We start from the raw sequence: 17,345 nt of genomic DNA on the forward strand, positions 1-17,345 counted from the left end.
AGAGGTTGGGGGTATCGGAAAATAAGATTATGTCTTTAGAACATAATGATGGAATACTTGAAATCTTTTTGACATCATTTTGTGACTCTAATATAAAAATAAACGCACAATCGTTATATTCTTCCAGCGCAAGGACCAGCACTTATAGGCTGGGAAACGGCTTTCCGGTGTCTCGGAACTTACCATAACTCCAAGGTTCACCGAGATATATATATCCAAGGTTCTTCTCTCCAAAATTGGAGAGAAGATAATCTACTCAATATCGGCTCATATATATATATATATATATATATATATATATATATATATATATATATATATATATATATATATATATATATATATATATATATATATAATATCGTGCAGTTTTTATTCTGGTCTATGGAAAATATTTTGAACAGTCAAATTAAACCAAATCGGAATTTTGCCTAACACAAGCTTCAAATTCTCGTATAGCATTTGAAATTTATATTAGGTATGTCCTTCCGCTTACAATTTCTTGTAAATTGCACAAGCGCAAGGGGGCTCTCCTTGTTATTTATATTACCCTACCTTAGACCTTAGTTCCTCCTGTGCCACCAGAGGCACCCAGGGCACCCAGGAATAGCCGCTAATCATCCCTCATATGTGCTGCTTCCCATATATCTTCCCACTGAGGCTGGACGGTCGTATTGATGTGTTTGAGGTCCTGCTGGTAGTTTTAGGAAGTCTATCCTCTGTCATACGGATAACATGCCCCAAGTAACACCATCTTCAATATGCTTATATTGTTATTTATATGCTTAACGTAAAATTACTTTGGGCCGTCGACTTAGTAACCTGGTTTATTAGTTAGTATATCCTGGTATATAATAGATGACGTTGATGCAGATACATATTATTTAAGATTGGATTAGAAGACCTGAGGTTGAGCGAAGATGCAGAACGAATCCCTGTTCAGGATAAGTTGTCAATTATTTTACCCAATACCCGGTCTTTTTGCTATGATAATTCGAAATACATTGAGCTAAAACATCTGGGCTCACAATAGAGCCAAAAAGTGAGTTGACAGCTTACCAGTTTTTTTGGCACATTCTTGATATTCACTAGTTGTTTGAACAATGTGTCCTTTCCAATTATTCATTATTCCTAAGCCTATTTATTCAAAAAACTTTTTTTCTAATCCTAAGCAAGAGTATTTCAGAAGTAGTGAACTAGTCGATCCGGAGGACTTAGTCTAGTGGACTGGTAATAAATATTACAAACAACAAAAGTACGAAGAACAAAAGGGAAATCTTTTTGTAAGACAGTGGAGATAATTTGAATGAATATTTCGGCCCTATGTCCAAGGGCCGTCCTCAGCAAGACAAAAATATATAAAAGAAAAAAAGACTCACAACAACATGCGACCAATAAAACCAAAACAGTGGAAATTTTTTCAAAACAATCCTAGTATCATTACTTCAGCGAAGTTCAACCAGGACTGATAAAAAGTAAGGTAAAACAAGACGATTCAATGAAATGAAAGAAAATAAATTAAAAACATGTTCTTATTGCTAATCCAGCCTTTTTGGCAGCTAACCTCAAAGGTCTTTTTGTCACTGGTTCTGTGTTAATGTCTATCGGTTTTTTAAAATATTTTGTAAGATCGTTTTTAATTAAATTTGTGTATAGAGCATTTAGTGTATATTCCCCCAAGTCCCTATTTAAGGAAATATTATTATTAATTTTAAGTCTGATTTCAATTGATTCTCGGACTACCTGCTTTATGCTTGGGTCATTGCTAATAAGAGCGGATTCATCAAAAGGTCTATTGTGGCTAGGATTTTCAAAAATATGGCTGCCTAATGCAGAATCAGATGAAACAGTGGAAATATTAGAATTTAAAGCTTTGACAATATCATCTTTATGCTGTTGTATGCGCTTTTCTAAATTCTGGTGTGTTCTACCTATATAATATTTGCCACAATCGCATGGTATTTGATAGACCCCTCTTTGGCGAGTAACTGGGGTTTTATCTTTACCAGAATTTAGAAAATTTATGATTCTAAAATTATTTGTGAATACTACATGCAGATTATTTTTTGTGCAAACTTTTTAAGATTTGTAGTGATTTTTGGGATATAGGGGAGGTAAATTATATTTAAGGGCTTGTCAGACATCTCACTTGGTAAACTATCATTAATTTTACGGGAATGTCTTTTCAGTCTACAGTTAATTACATTATTAATAAATAACATAGGATACCCATTTCCAAAAAGTATGTCCTTGATAAAGTTTAATTCTGCTGTGATGTGGGACTCAGAACAAATATTTAGGGCGCGGTCGACGAGGGATATTACGACTGCTCTTTTAACTTGAGGGGGGTGGTTTGATGTAAAACCACCCCCTCAAGTTAAAAGAGCAGTCGTAATATCCCTCGTCGATCGCGCTCTAAATATTTGTTCTGATTCCCACATCACAGCAGAATTAAACTTTATCAAGGACATACTTTTTGGAAATGGGTATCCTATGTTATTTATTAATAATGTAATTAACTGTAGACTGAAAAGACATTCCCGTAAAATTAATGATAGTTTACCAAGTGAGATGTCTGACAAGCCCTTAAATATAATTTACCTCCCCTATATCCCAAAAATCACTACAAATCTTAAAAAAGTTTGCACGAAAAATAATCTGCATGTAGTATTCACAAATAATTTTAGAATCATAAATTTTCTAAATTCTGGTAAAGATAAAACCCCAGTTACTCGCCAAAGAGGGGTCTATCAAATACCATGCGATTGTGGCAAATATTATATAGGTAGAACACACCAGAATTTAGAAAAGCGCATACAACAGCATAAAGATGACATTGTCAAAGCTTTAAATTATAATATTTCCCCTGTTTCATCTGATTCTGCATTAGGCAGCCATATTTTTGAAAATCCTAGCCACAATATACTTTTTGATGAATCCGCACTTATTAAAAATGACCTAAGTATAAAACAGGTTGACCGATAATAAATTGAAATGAGACTTAGGATTAATAATAATATTTCATTAAATAGAGACTTGGGAGACTATACACTAAATGCTCTATGCACAAATTTAATAAAAAATGATCTTACAAAATATTTAAAAAAACCAATAGACATTAACACAGAACCAGTCACAAAAAGACCTTTGAGGTTAGCTGCCAAAAAGGCTGGATTAGCAATAAGAACATGTTTTTAATTTATTTTCTTTCATTTCATTGAATCGTCTTGTTTTACCTTACTTTTTATCAGTCCTGGTTGAACTTCGCTGAAGTAATGATGCTAGGATTGTTTTGAAAAAATTTCAACTTTTTTGGTTTTATTGGTCGCATGTTGTTGTGAGTCTTTTTTCTTTTATATATTTTTGTCTTGCTGAGGACGGCCCTTGGACATAGGGCCGAAATATTCATTCAAATTATCTCCACTGTCTTACAAAAAGATTTCCCTTTTGTTCTTCGTACTTTTGTTGTTTGTGATGGAAAGGCAGTGTGGTCTTCGTCGCTATTTTAATAAATATTACTTTTACAAGTTATGTCGTATTACGCTTTTTCAGCTATTAAGTCTTTTGTTGCGCTTAGTTTTCAAACTCATGGTTCATAAATTGAGAGAACCGAAAAAAAGCTCAGTTACTCAGAACTTTTTCTTCCGAAAATTCTGTAACATTCAGTAAGTTTATCGTTCCTTGTGGAAGCTGTCGAACAACAACTGACTTAGACTGGGCTTGCAGCCTAGAATGTACACAGTGTATTGTGTCTGTGGATTCTAATTTGGGAAAGTATTAATACTAAAGTGCAATACCTACCCTATGAAAAGGTTGTTTACATGGAATCAAAGGCCGTATTCAGGGGGGAAGGGTTACTGGGACTGAACCCCCTTCCCTGCGAAATCTTTGTTCGACTTGTAAAAGCGCGATAAAAATGTCTATAAACGAATTTTCGATGTATCTTTTTAAGTCTTTTTTGTAATCTTTTCTAGCCTTTTTATACCCAGGAATCTTATTAAAGGCTTGGCTCGTATTACCATCGATATTTTTCACGGCTGCCCTTGGCTAAAATCAAAAAAATTCTGAACGATTTTATAAACAGAGGTTTGACACCCTTGTGGCTAAGATAATAGTTGGTTTGTAATTTAATAAAGTCATATTTATAAAATTATTTTCTTAAAGAATATTAAAGACTATTCTTTTCCGATTTCTAAAGGCTTCAATTTGACATCGTTGTTCTACCCAAATAAATCTGGTATAAATTTAGAATTGTGGCCCTTCGTAAGGAGGCATGTTAAGAAAACAATTCTTACTTTAAAATATGTATAATGATCCTAGTTAACATATTAACCTAGGGAAGAACCTTTATCCTCAAATCCTTCCTCTTTTTCCCTTCTTTTTCCAACTTAAAAGAAATAAATTTTCATTTTTTCCATGCTGTAAAACCAATATGTAAATCTTTTGAAATTGCTGCTATAAATTGTTAGCGTTCATCCCGTATAGATAGCGTTCATCCCGGTCATTGTTAATTCCGTTTATTTAATGATAGATAAAGCGGTGGCGAAAATGCAAAATATTGCTATAAATATACATATACATACAGAGTATATACACCCACCCCCCTAATGTGCAAATTTACAACCAAAATTGCATTTTGATTCTAAATATAACCTTCATTTACATCACAAATAGATTTTGCCCCCACCCCCTTAATGTGCAAATATATACCCTGATTTGAATATATTTAGGGGTTGGGGTACAGTTCATTTGGTTATATTTAGGTTCAGAATGCAATTTTTGTTATATATTTGCACATTAGGGGCTGGGGGTATACACTCTGTACGTATATGCATATTTATAGCAGTATTTTGTATTTTCGCCACTGCTTTATCTATCATTTAAATAAAAGGAATTAACAATTACCGGGATGAACGCTAACAATTTATAGTTGCAATTTCAAAAGATTTACGCATTGGTTGAGAGCATGGCAAAAATTGTAATTTTTTTCTTTTAAGTTGGAAAAAGAAGGAAAAAAGAGGAAAGACTTGATGATAAAGGTTCTCCTCTTGGATAATATGTTAACTAGGATCATTATACATATTTCAAAGTAAGAATTGTTTTCTTAACATGTCTCCTTATCAGGGGCCACAATTCTAAATTTATACCTAAATCTGTCTATCTTACCCTTGTTTCGGAGAATAATTAGAAAGTGACAAAGGTTCGTCTAGTGGGTTTTATTCACTGGTCGTAGGTGAAAAGTTTATTTCCTTATAGGCAGCAGGGAGGCTTTTTAGTTTTAGTAGATGTCCTTAGCTCAATTACTACCTAAGTAATTTAATGCATTATATGCAATTTGAAGCTACATTATCATCTTTTTTTATCTTGTGCAAAAATATGAACCTCGATAATACACTTATGTGTTGAGTGTGACTATTATTATGTCTTATTTCACTCAGCTCGCAGAATAATGTCATATTTTGTTCAAAGAAATGTAACCAATCTCGGTGAGATTATTTGAACCTCGAATGGGATGGGAAATGTCATAAGACAATATTTAAAGCAAGATAGAAATCATGGGAGGAATAAAAATCTGAATAAGAAAGGAGGGCCTTGTGGGCCTCTGGTTTCATATTGCGATGAGTTTTCAGAAGAAACAGCAGTAAAAGATTTTTTTTTATAATTCGACCGTGTTCACTAATAAAAGACGAGTAAAACCCACATTTACTACACACATTTAAATTCTATGGAAAATAATAGACCACTTTATCAAGTCACAATTGCTAAGGAACAATCAATCAAATTATAAACTGCTTTTATGATTCAAAATTTACTAAAAACCTATAAAGAAAAAGAAAAAGTTGAAATATTATTGTAAGCCTTGTAGAATAAGAATTTTCTAAGGGAGAATTTAATGATACTTCTTCTAAAAATGTTCAGAGTGATATTTATAATTTGTAATTAAGCTCTTCAAATAAATTCGGCTGAATAAGTTTTTGAGCGCTAACTATCCCTAAATTACTTTTATCTTGGAAGAAAATGTAGATGGCGTGAAAAGAAAATTTTTATTATATGTTCCTTGTCCAAAGCCAATAAGTCTCATTATTGCAGAAGAGATACTTGTACAATTTGTACAATCCTGACTGAGCTATAGGAAAGTCACTAGTAACAATGTAATTTACAAAAAAAAAAAAAAAACGACGGAGTGCACGATAAAAAAATATTGGCGTTTGAAGAGCATAACGGGATTTTATGCATTTTATTGTCTAAATGATGGGAAGGAATGTTAAATAAAATAACGAAAGTCAATGTCATTTCTACCAATGGGATAAGGAATTCAATTTCTATGGGGCAGTGGGCCACCAGACCTCGTTTTGCCCCTCCCCGACATAATTTTTTCCCCAGCTTTTCGTTTAATTCTCCTATAGTTTCAAGCATAAACAATTTTTCTTATCACGCTTGTGGTCGTGACTATATAATGATCTATCTTTCACACCTTGTTATCCCTACAATTAAAATTGTCTACCTCTCAATTTTTCTGAATTCTGTCCTCTTTTAGAATTTCGCTAGTTCACCCCGTTTTAGGCTGATTATCAGAAAATAATTTTGCCCCCTTCAGGATAGTTCTGGATTTAAGCCAATACAAAGGGGTCGATTGTCTAGCCCCAAAGCTTTTACAACAACAGTTTTTTGTTTTTCATTTTCTTTTTGAAAATTGGAATTGTTAATTTTTCCAAAAAAAAACTTCGTCTGTAAAAATTTCAGAATAAGGTGGCTTAGTTTATTTTTCGATTATTTCCTCAAGTTCTGTTGGAAAACTCAACCTTTAGTGCTTTAACCTTCTTAAAAATGAATTTGTTTCATCTTAGCTCCATGAAATGTGACTACTTGATTCTATTACTGTGCATTATATTAGTATTTTACGTTACAATTGTATCTGAATTGTGATCTTTCTCTCATTACAAAATTTGGACATGAAAATATTTAGTGCAAGTTTAAAACTGAAGTCATTCTTAACGTACTGGCTTAATTCAAAAGGGATTTTTTATTCCTTGAATAAAGGGAGCGTGTACAGCTGCGTCGGCTTTAGGCGTCTTGATGCAGCAATAAGTTTTAAGTAGTAGTAGTAGGTTTTTATTATCTATCGAACATGAGCTCTGACTGAAAAGAGTTCTTTTCGGCATTTGTTTGTGCCGCAGCTAGGTACTATTTTTGCAATGTTTGTGGCACTCTTGTCTTTTTTTCTATTGAAAGAGAATTTTGCTTGTGGTGAATCTTGTATAGTTTACTTTTAAACTTGATTTATTTGTTTTTGTCGTATATTGAACAGGCTTTGCAGCACAGAGGAGGTTCTTAATGCTTTTCGTTTTGGCAATTCATATTGTACAAGTTGTGTTTGGATATTTTTATTTTTGTTATTGTTTTTTTTCTTAAAATTTTATTTACTTTTCTTTATTTTTTACATTTTAATCTTCCATTGAAAGTAAAATCTGGATGAGAAATCGAACAATTCGTTGTATATATTGTTTTTTACCGTCTTAATACAGATTTTCACGCATTTTTTTTCTTTTGTTTTGTTTGTTAGGTGCTGCAACTCTTAGAGGAAAAAAAATCTTTTCATTGTGGATTTTAGAGTTTTGGGAATCTTGCAGCACATACTTGCTTACAAATCGTTCTTATTGTTTACCACAGAAATATCACATTTGAAAGCTAAATTATTTATATACATATAAAATTAATGTATGTGAATTTACTCTTGTAAAATATGTTTTCTATTTGTTTCTTTTAAGTTTTTTGCTTATATACAAGTCCATCTTTGAAGGGGACTTTTTAGACCACTGGAAAAGAACAAGAATTTACGAAAAAGCGTAAATAAGACCCCAAAGACGAAATATCATAAATGTTTAGTTCAGTGATGAATAGATGGCATTAAGATGCAGTGGTTCTACAATTGTTAAGCGTTTAAACTGGAGCTTTAAAGTTAACGTCTATGGTGAAAACTAAATTCAGCTGGGTGGTTTAAAAAAAGAAAAACCACCAAAGTCATCTAGTTTTGGCAGTCTTAATTTAATTAGGCAGATAAAAAGTGAATACAAATTAGAAAAGATGTAAGAAACATAGCTAGGTTTCCAGGGACCCTAGTTTGAAATACCCCTTTTTGTGAGCACATGAATAGCATGTCGATAGTGGTCATGAGAGAGTAGGTAGTGCCATGAAAAGTGCACAGTTTTGAACGATAAGGTTTCCAACTGTATTCTTTTGTTCTTAGCTGTCGGTGCTCTATTGTGCTATTTTTTACTGTGCGAGTCATAGCAAATTCTACGAAGAGCTTTCATATCGAATCTATTTATTGATTCCCTCGAGTATAGGTTTGTTATTTCGGTTAATCTTAAAAGCAAAAGTATATTGCAAAAAGAAATTTATGGTGATTTTGAAAACAGCCTGAAACCCCTCGAAAATGGCGTCGGAGCGAAATGAAAAATGCACTATTGGAATCAGCATGGTTGAAAACCTTGAATTGGGGAATTACAGTTCCCCATCTTAAACAACAATGAAAATAACTTAAATACTAATAGAGCTCAGTAGCTCTAAGAAGTAACGCTTGACAAAAACCGTTTAGTATCTCTCAACTGGAGCTTTTATTCTTTGATCAAAGTAATGATTATTTCTGTAGTTTCTTTGCCACATCTATGATCCAGCTAAAGTGTTCAGATGATTATCTTAAGTTAAGAGCTGATCGACTTGATTTTTGGTAGAATTCTCAACTGAAGCTTGATGTAAAATATGTATTTCTACGTGAAGTTGCATATATTTGACCCGTAGATAAATCGCCATGTGCAATTCATGGAAAATTAAAGGTAATCATATATTGTAGGGTCAAAGCCATGTTTTTATTAACTTTTCGTGGGGACGGAAGAAGGGCTCAATTTGTCTTCTAGTAAAATCACCATTTCATCCCTTAACATGTTTCTTAAGTGGTGGGGACGGGAGGGGGAGGGGTACTGCTGATGGAAATGATGGTAAAAAAAAACTTTTTTGTGTGTTTTGGGATAGTGGAATTCAGGTGAGCTGACTTGACTTACTTGACTTAAGGCTCCTGTTGGTGGTCCAGTGTAGAGAGAGATGTGACTCTGCCTCCATTCCAAACGGTCCTGCGCAAGCGTGACTGCTTCTTGGAGGTCAGTACCGATCACCGAGAGGTACTTGGTAAAGCTGTCCCTCAATCTGAACCGGGGTCTTCCATGGGGGCGCTTCGATCCATGTTGAGGGGGATCAAGATTGAAAAGTAAGCTGGAGGGTGCTTCTTCAGGCATGCGAATTAAGTGGCCAAACCATCGTAGAGTTCTTATGGTGAGCTGACGAGACTTGGAGGTTTGATTCGTTAGTGTCAGCAGTCGGGTGTTTGAGACGAAGTCGTACCACTTGATCCCTTCGATTCGTCTTAGGAAGTTTGTTTGTGCTACATCTATGGCATCACGAACAGAAGCAGCTGCCGGCCAAGTTTCAGCACCGTAGAGAAGGACTTGCGTTACGGTCGTGTTGTAGATCCGCATTTTTTTTTTTCGGCTAATGTTGGGCTTTAGCCACAAGGAACGGCATAATCGAGCAATAAAAGACGCAGCTTTCGCGATGCGCGATTGGACTTCCATTTCAATTGAGCCGTTATCCGAGACGACAGATCCAAGGTAAGTAAAAGACTTGAAAACTTCTATAGTGTGCCTATTAAATTGAATGATGGTGGGTTGACGGATTGTCCCCCTAGGTCAACAATCATTATTTTTGTCTTCTATCCGCCACTATGTAGTCTCACTTTTGTGGCATCCTCCGATAACACGCTGAGACTTGTCTGGAATTTAATTGCAAAAGTTCAAACCAGGGCAGTTCCTCTTGAAAAATTAGAATCACTTTGAGCTCTATCGCCGTGTTTCAGCCTGAGCTGAAGCCAATTCATGGTTCGATTCATGACATAATCAATCACCGTGTTGAAAAGTTCAGGAGCAGTAACACTGCCTTGCCTTATAGCAGCATCTATCTAGAATAGTGGGTATCAGCGACCATTAACCTGAAGGGAGCTTTTTGTACCAGTGTAGAGCGCCTTGAACAGGCTGCAATATTTATCAGGGAGTCCCGTTCGTTTTAGTATCAGCCAAAGGGACTCACGGTCGATCGAGTCGAAAGTCAGCAAATGCAATATATGCTGTACACTGGAACTCGCGGGCTTTCTCGATGACCTGTTGAATAGTGTATATCTGCTCGGTCGTGTATCTATTTGGCATGAAACTTGCTTGCTGAATCCGGCGGCATTTACGAATGAACTGGATACTCTTATCAAGCAACGTCATGGTGAATAATTTGCCAGGCACTGACAAGAGGGTGATTCCTCTGTAATTCGAGCAATCGCTACGGCTACCTTTCCGCTTCCACAGAGAAATGATTATCCCTTCCTTCCATTCTTCAGGTATCAATTCGGTTGACCAGACGAGGGAGAACAGCACGTGCAGAGATTAAGATTGGGAGAGCTAAGATTGGGAAAATTTAAATTCTTGTCTAACCTGCTAAATTGACAGTGTTAAAGTTTTAGAATAGCATTTCTTTGTAATTTATTGAGTATTCATATGAAGCATTTACATATTATTTTTTTTTTCTTTTATTGTGTCACTGAACTATAACTCTCAAACAACCTTTAGTTAATTGTTCCACTACAAGTCTTAAAAAAATTGTTATTAATTGCTTTATACTGATGACCAAATTTGATGAACAAATTTTGTTATGGGTTGAGCAAAGATCTGTTCTAATTTTTTGTTCAGTTGAACGTCCACGTTTTAAGCACATCTTTTATTCTCTCCATTTCCTGGGAAGCGCAACACTATTCGTATTGTAATCGCTGCTGGGGCAATTGAGATGTGGCTATATCCATGACTATTATGACATATCCAGTATTTAAAAGGGTCTCATCTTTTACATAACTATACATTCACTTCTTAAATAAAAAAGAGATGCATTTATTCAAGCAAGATCGCAAATAGTCCATTTTGTCTCTGACCAAAAATTTTTCTCTGGCCCCAGGGCTCTGCCTTAGGAACTCTAATTATGTTGACAAAAATCATTCAGACTATAAATCCTTTTATCAGTATTATGCGTAATCAAATACTGATAAAGGAATACATACTTTCCGTGTTTTGAGGAAGTAATACAATTATTTCAGACTCTCCCATACCTTTAAACAGTTATGTAATGGGATGCAAAATATCTAATCTAACGAGATTGAGAGGGGGCGTAGATAGGGCTCTGGTCCAGGGCCGTAACATTATCAAGGCCAAAATATATGGATGATCTTGATTTCACCAAGCTGTAACATGCCTGTCGTTCTACTAAAATTGCTTTTTGAAGCCTTTGTTTGGCAATGTAGTATTTGCATACTTGGGCACCCCCTGTGCAGTGGACTTCAGATTAGTGTGCGGCTATAATTGTAATTTTAGGTTTAGGCTCAGACTTAGAATCAGCAAGCTCAGGAGATTCAGAACTATCCATCTACCGAACAACATATATGTGTGAATTGGGGGTGAAGAAAGAAGGTACATGGGTCAATGGGCACTACTTCTGGCATTTCGATATGACTCTTACCCGTGCAAGGCATACAACGTCGGTTTGTCTGTTAAAATAAATCTACGATACCTAACCTGTTTTAAATGGGATATTTGTAATTTCGGGCCCTTGCCCCAGGGGTTGTACGGAACATGTCGCGCCCAGAGGTACATTTTTTTAACCTTTAGACGGTTTGATTAAAATCACATCTTAGACGTTTCATCCAATGTGACCAAATGACGGTACACGACGGGGTGTGGAAGGGGTGTCAATTTCCTTTCGAATCGCTGTAAACCTTTAAATGGGACACTAGGAAGATGAGGCTAGGGAGAAAATACAGTGAAGGCACTTTGGTGTTTACTAAGTTAGAGCTATTGCGATGACTATGATATATTATAATATCGATCTTCATAATCTTTTGATCGCAATATAGTTTTTATTATTAAAAGATTTGGTACTTTCCCACTATATGAACACCTACAAGGAAACCAGTCATGAAAAACCTGTCTGTGACGGGTTAATTTAATAGACGGCTTCAGAGTAATGCAATCCATAGCGTGGTTTTCATTGCGTATACGATATTTAAACTGCTGTTTTTTGGGGTTTAGGGGGGACGAAGGTACCTAGGTTAGGTTACGTTACGTTACGTATTTAATATATGCTATGCTTTACCCCCCACCCCCCTAATGTGCAAATATATAGCTACAATTTGTTTCTAAACTATTATATATTCATCCTATTTTATTTCATTAGCACTAACCAAACTTGGCTTTTTAGAAGTGCCTATATAATGGGAAAGTACCAAAGATTTTAAAATGTAGGTGCATTTGAATAGTACTTATTAGGGCCATAGCCAGGAGCATAGCAATAAAGTAAACGATGACTAGAAGCATGATAAGGCCATAATACTATAATAACTACTTTATGCAACTAACAGATGGCAGATTGATGTAATCAACATACGAAAAAAATCTGAATAAGCACCGTTATAACCTTGGACTAATAAGTGATAATAGTACCACATCCCAAGAACTAACTGTACTCTTCGTTTTTAGAATGGAGCTTGTTGTGGCAATTATTGTTCAAAGGAAGAAAAAGGAGCAATACTTTTCTATGCGATATAATTAGTAATTTGTTTAAGTAGTTTAGTGCTTTGTCTTGTTCTTCACTTTTAATTTTTGTCATGTAAGTACTCTGACTGTTCGGGTCTATACTTGCTACGCAGTTCTTGCATCTTTACTTAAATGTAATTGATTTTGAAATCAGGGGGCAAATATAAATTTCGTTCTGTGGGAGGCGATTGTCAAAGAACGACGATGACAACACTGCCTTCCAATAATACAAACAAGATGTAAAACAATGAGGCATTATTCTAAGACAGGGAAAATTGTCTAAATGAATATTTCGGCTCTATATCTAAGAGCTGTCATCAACAAAGCACGCACAAATGTAAAATACGACTTACAATAAAATACACGACCATTAAAACTAAGGTTAAAAATCATCACTTACTTGAAGTGACGATTTTAGGACTATTTTAGTGGTCACGTATTTTATTGTAAATCTCTTTTTTTAAGTCTAACCCTTACTTTTACTGAACAAAAGATATAAACAAGTACACACTATAATGTATTTAGAAACTTTTGCTATATTACATATAGGTGGTTTTCTATATATATACATTAATATATATATATATATATATATATATATATATATATATATATATATATATATATATATATATATATATATATATATATATATAAATATATGCATATATATATATATATATATATATATATATATATATATATATATATATATATATATATATATATATATATATATATATAATATATATATATATATATATATATATATACATATATATATATATATTATATATATATTTTATCATATAGGTGGTTTATTTCTGACTAGAGAAATGAGTAATTGTTTAGCTTCAAGACTCCATGCATCTGTTAGTTTCTAGTAGCCTGTTTGAAACTTCTCAGAAGTCTTCTGCTATTGGCTAAAATTGGCTGACTTTCGTGAAAAACTTAAACAGAGCTCCACTTTTTTCGAACTGGAATAATGTGAAAAAATTCATTCGAGGAAAAACCGTGTATTAACTTCTGACCAGCTTCGCCAACTTTATTGACACCGTGGGAGTTGTCCGTTAACACATTTATTCCCAATAATCTCAGAATGTGGTAAAAAAAAAAACCTTAAAACTGCCCTGTCAAACCCAGTCCCCGGCCATCAAGGCCGTATCCAGGGGGGGGGGGTGTTTGAACCCCCCCCTCCCCAAAAAAAAAAAATTGTGTGACTCGTAAAAACATAACAAAAATGGACATAAACAAATTTTGTATGCGGTTTTGAGGTTTTTTGTGTACCCCCCCCCCCCCAAAAAAAAAGATTGAGTACCCGATTGAGAGCCGGCCATGTACCTTCAAATCCCTATTTCTTCACTCTTAGCATGAACTTAGAAAGGCATCGTAAAAATTAGGTCTCTTTGTTATTGAGCTTCTCAGTGCTTCCTCTCATTTCTCTTTTTTTTTACCTCTTTTCACGCATTTACACTTTCTACCATAATCTATTGTTTTTCTTTTAACCCTTATTCACTTTTTATTTAATTTTAGCTTTTGATCAATGGTCTTTTCTTGAGTTTGTATTTATTGTTTGACCGTTTAGTAAAAAAAGTACCATTTTGATTTAGGCCTATTATCTTGCCGTTTACCGGTCTGAGGAGAGTCACAAATATTGTCTTTTTTGATCGTGATAGCTGTTTCAAATAAAATGTGAATTTATCTGATCTAAGGCAATTCTTTTTTATAAAAAAGATAAACGCAACGTAGTAAAATCCAATCCAAGCAAAAATCATCGAGCAAGAGCAATTTCTCAGAACGATTCTACTCATCATAAATGAAAAGAAAAACAAAACAGCGACAACAACAACAATTGTCAGCACCATAGAACTCAGTCATGCTACACTCAACCTGAACAAAATCCAACCCCGAGAAAACTCAAATTAGTAAAAACAAACTCCGCTTGAAATTCAGCCTCTGCAAAACTCAATCTTAACATAATATGATTCATCTTAGTTATGAAGGATGATCTGTAAATTTTAGGGTTTTAATTTCATGTTGGTTTAATTGCTGATTATTATTTTTTTTTTCATGCGCCCTACTGGGATATAACTATGGCTTGAGTTTACAGTACAAAACAAATAGATTGATATTTGTTTGAGTCAAACCTTGCAAAGGCTTGGCATGAACTCTTGCTTGGTTTCAATTTCCACCGTTGTTTTTCCGCCGTCAATTTCCACCGAATTTATTTGAGATGGAGTTTACCGTGTCCAGCGTGGTGTGGACCAGGTCCTGCCAGATTTCCAATTTTTATTTACCTATTTATTTTGGGTTGAATTTCCTCTACACAGAATTCTAGCTTCATCTAGGTTTAGCGTTCCGTTGGCTAAGCTTCATTAATTGCGATTCCAAACTTTGCGTCGGTTAAATCTTACTTGGTTTGACCCATGCTGAATTGTAATGCGTATATGCTCTGAGTTTTGTACTGTTTGAATCTCCAATCCTCCTACAGAAGGTTTTTCTTGTTGCCCCCCTCCTCCCCCTTAAAAAACAACAAAGTTCTATATTAATTTTGCCACTCATGAATTAGATAGGAATCACTTCAGTTTTCAGGGGCGTTAACTGGTAGTTTGTCTAGGGGATGATAAAAAAGAAACACATATTTTGCATCACGAGAGGAAGGGTATGGTCAGGGGCGTCATTTGGGGGGGGGGGGGTCAGGTGGGGGGGAGTTGCCCCCCACCAATAATGTGGAGACAAAATTATTACATATCCCATGCCCCTTGACTATCTGGATATGGACCCCTCTTGCCCCCCTCCCAATAAAATTGCTGGAGATTCGCCCCTAGGTATGGTACACCTGCTTGCATCTGCCCTCCCTAAAACGGGATCCCTGAAAGTTCCAGAAACAACGTTTAAGCGAAACTAAATACAGACAGGCAATTTATCCGTTTTTATACTAAAATATTTCGTTTTTATACTCGTTCTTAATGGTTATATGGTAAGTTCAGTGTCCTTTGAATGACAAGAACATAAATCTGTTGTGTTGATGGCAGAAAAAGATTTACTACTCATTCTTGTAAAAGAATATGAATGAGAGAAGTCTTCTGAAATAACGGTAATCCAATTTTACTGTGCTTTGTCAGGTCTCAGGGTTTAAATTGCTCAGGATAGAGTAAAAGCAACTACCAAAAATAATAACGAGCTTTTTCTTGGCATGAAAAAAGGGGGGAAAGTGAAGGTACTGTATACAACATATCGGTTCAAGGATTAGAACTTTTGTTTCTTTTGCTTGGATTTGAAATCAGGTAGGGCTAATGCACAAAGTGGTTAATACGGCGATAAGGTAGAAAGGGGTGTAATTTCTAGTCACTGTGGAGCATGCAAGTAGTTTCTTATTTTTACTAAGGTATACAGGTAGGGGGCGGGGCGAGAGGGGCAAATCAGAGAGACCGGAAAAAAAACTTAGGCTCCAATGGCTGCAAGTAGATGCATTATTGTATGTTTTTACGCTAGGTAAGGGTTCATTGAGAGCTTCCACATCAAGGGTTAGGTTGAGTCTCAGTGATCCTGGCTCTAATGCAAGATTCTACCCTGGGATTCTTTGAAATTTCATTTATCCGTCTCAGAAATATTGTTCCTCGCGCAAAAACATTCTTTGTGAGTGAAAAAGTGAATTAGAATTGTTAATTTTCAGTATTACTTCAATTTTTGATAAAAGATGAATGGATAAATATACTTAAATCATTGTGCTGAACCAGGAGTAATTCGTTTGTTCACCAAATATACACAGCAAAGGCAAGGTGACAGGGCCGTAAGTACAGATGTGGGTATAAGCCCAGAATTGGGCATGTTGAGAAGGAAACATGCTAAGAAAACAATTCTTACTTCATAATATGCAGAATAATTGTACTTGATACATTTTGACTGCGATTCCACTATACTTTACCTCCAACCCCCATAATGTACAAATGTATAGCCCGAATTATATATTTGTCATGCATCACTTTTGTTTCAACCCGTTTACCAGTAAATTGAATCAACGCTGACGGAATCCAGAAACGGAAAGCATGCGAAATATATAATTTGGGCTATATATTTGTACATTAGGGGTGGGATTCCAGTGTGCAGTGGCAACAGAAGCAGTGTTGCTAGTTGCGTGATCTAAAGTTGCGCTGCCGAAAAGTGAAAATGCGCCGAAACCTCCATTCTTCTAGTGAATATACGCCGAATTAGCGATTCCCCCCCTCAAAAAAGCGCATAAATGCTGCAAATGTGCCCCATCTAGCCACTCTGCCCAGATGTAACGCTAGAAGCAGGGATAGAGCTACGAGAGGCAGGGTTGGTCCAAGGACTGCAGGTGCGAATTCGGCTACATCACGTCTTGGTAATTTAGTGCAATGAGCCCCAGTACAAATTGCTTTCGAGTGACACAATTAACGGACAATTTAGAAGAAAGAAGATGAGATCTCAATTTTGCATAATTTGGGTGGGACAATTTTAATGGGAGATACAAGAGATGTTTCTTCGAAAAATGGTGTTGTTATTTATTTAGGTTTGCTTTTTGACACCGATGTCCTTGCGACCCTCTTCCAGAAATGTACCAGGGTGATTCTGGGTATTTGAAATTTGGCTAATAAATTCAGAGAGTTTTGAGGGCTTTTAGCACCATTGATTTGGATTGTGATG

The 17,345-nt window shown here is 35.3% G+C and overlaps 2 protein-coding genes across 2 annotated transcripts in view; both read right to left on the reverse strand.

The window, feature by feature from the left end:
* Positions 1–5,992: 5,992 nt before the first annotated feature.
* Positions 5,993–9,629, reverse strand: LOC148940684 (uncharacterized). Its single transcript, XM_089105040.1, has 2 exons — positions 9,063–9,629; positions 5,993–6,127 (listed from the first exon to the last, which is right to left on the reverse strand). The coding sequence occupies exons 1-2, from the start codon at positions 9,627–9,629 to the stop codon at positions 5,993–5,995; spliced, it is 702 nt and encodes a 233-aa protein (XP_088961166.1).
* Positions 9,630–9,847: 218 nt separating this feature from the next.
* LOC148940685 (synaptotagmin-1-like) overlaps positions 9,848–17,345 on the reverse strand; it is a 62,635-nt gene continuing 55,137 nt past the window's right edge. The window contains exon 6 of the mRNA XM_089105041.1: positions 9,848–10,012. Coding sequence (XP_088961167.1) covers positions 9,848–10,012 — 165 coding nt within the window. The remainder of the gene's footprint in view (positions 10,013–17,345) is intronic.

This window comes from Artemia sp. Qi Xiang Cuo, chromosome 19, assembly GCF_049724085.1.
Source record: "Artemia sp. Qi Xiang Cuo chromosome 19, ASM4972408v1, whole genome shotgun sequence".
Classification (NCBI taxonomy): Eukaryota; Metazoa; Arthropoda; class Branchiopoda; order Anostraca; family Artemiidae; genus Artemia; species Artemia sp. Qi Xiang Cuo.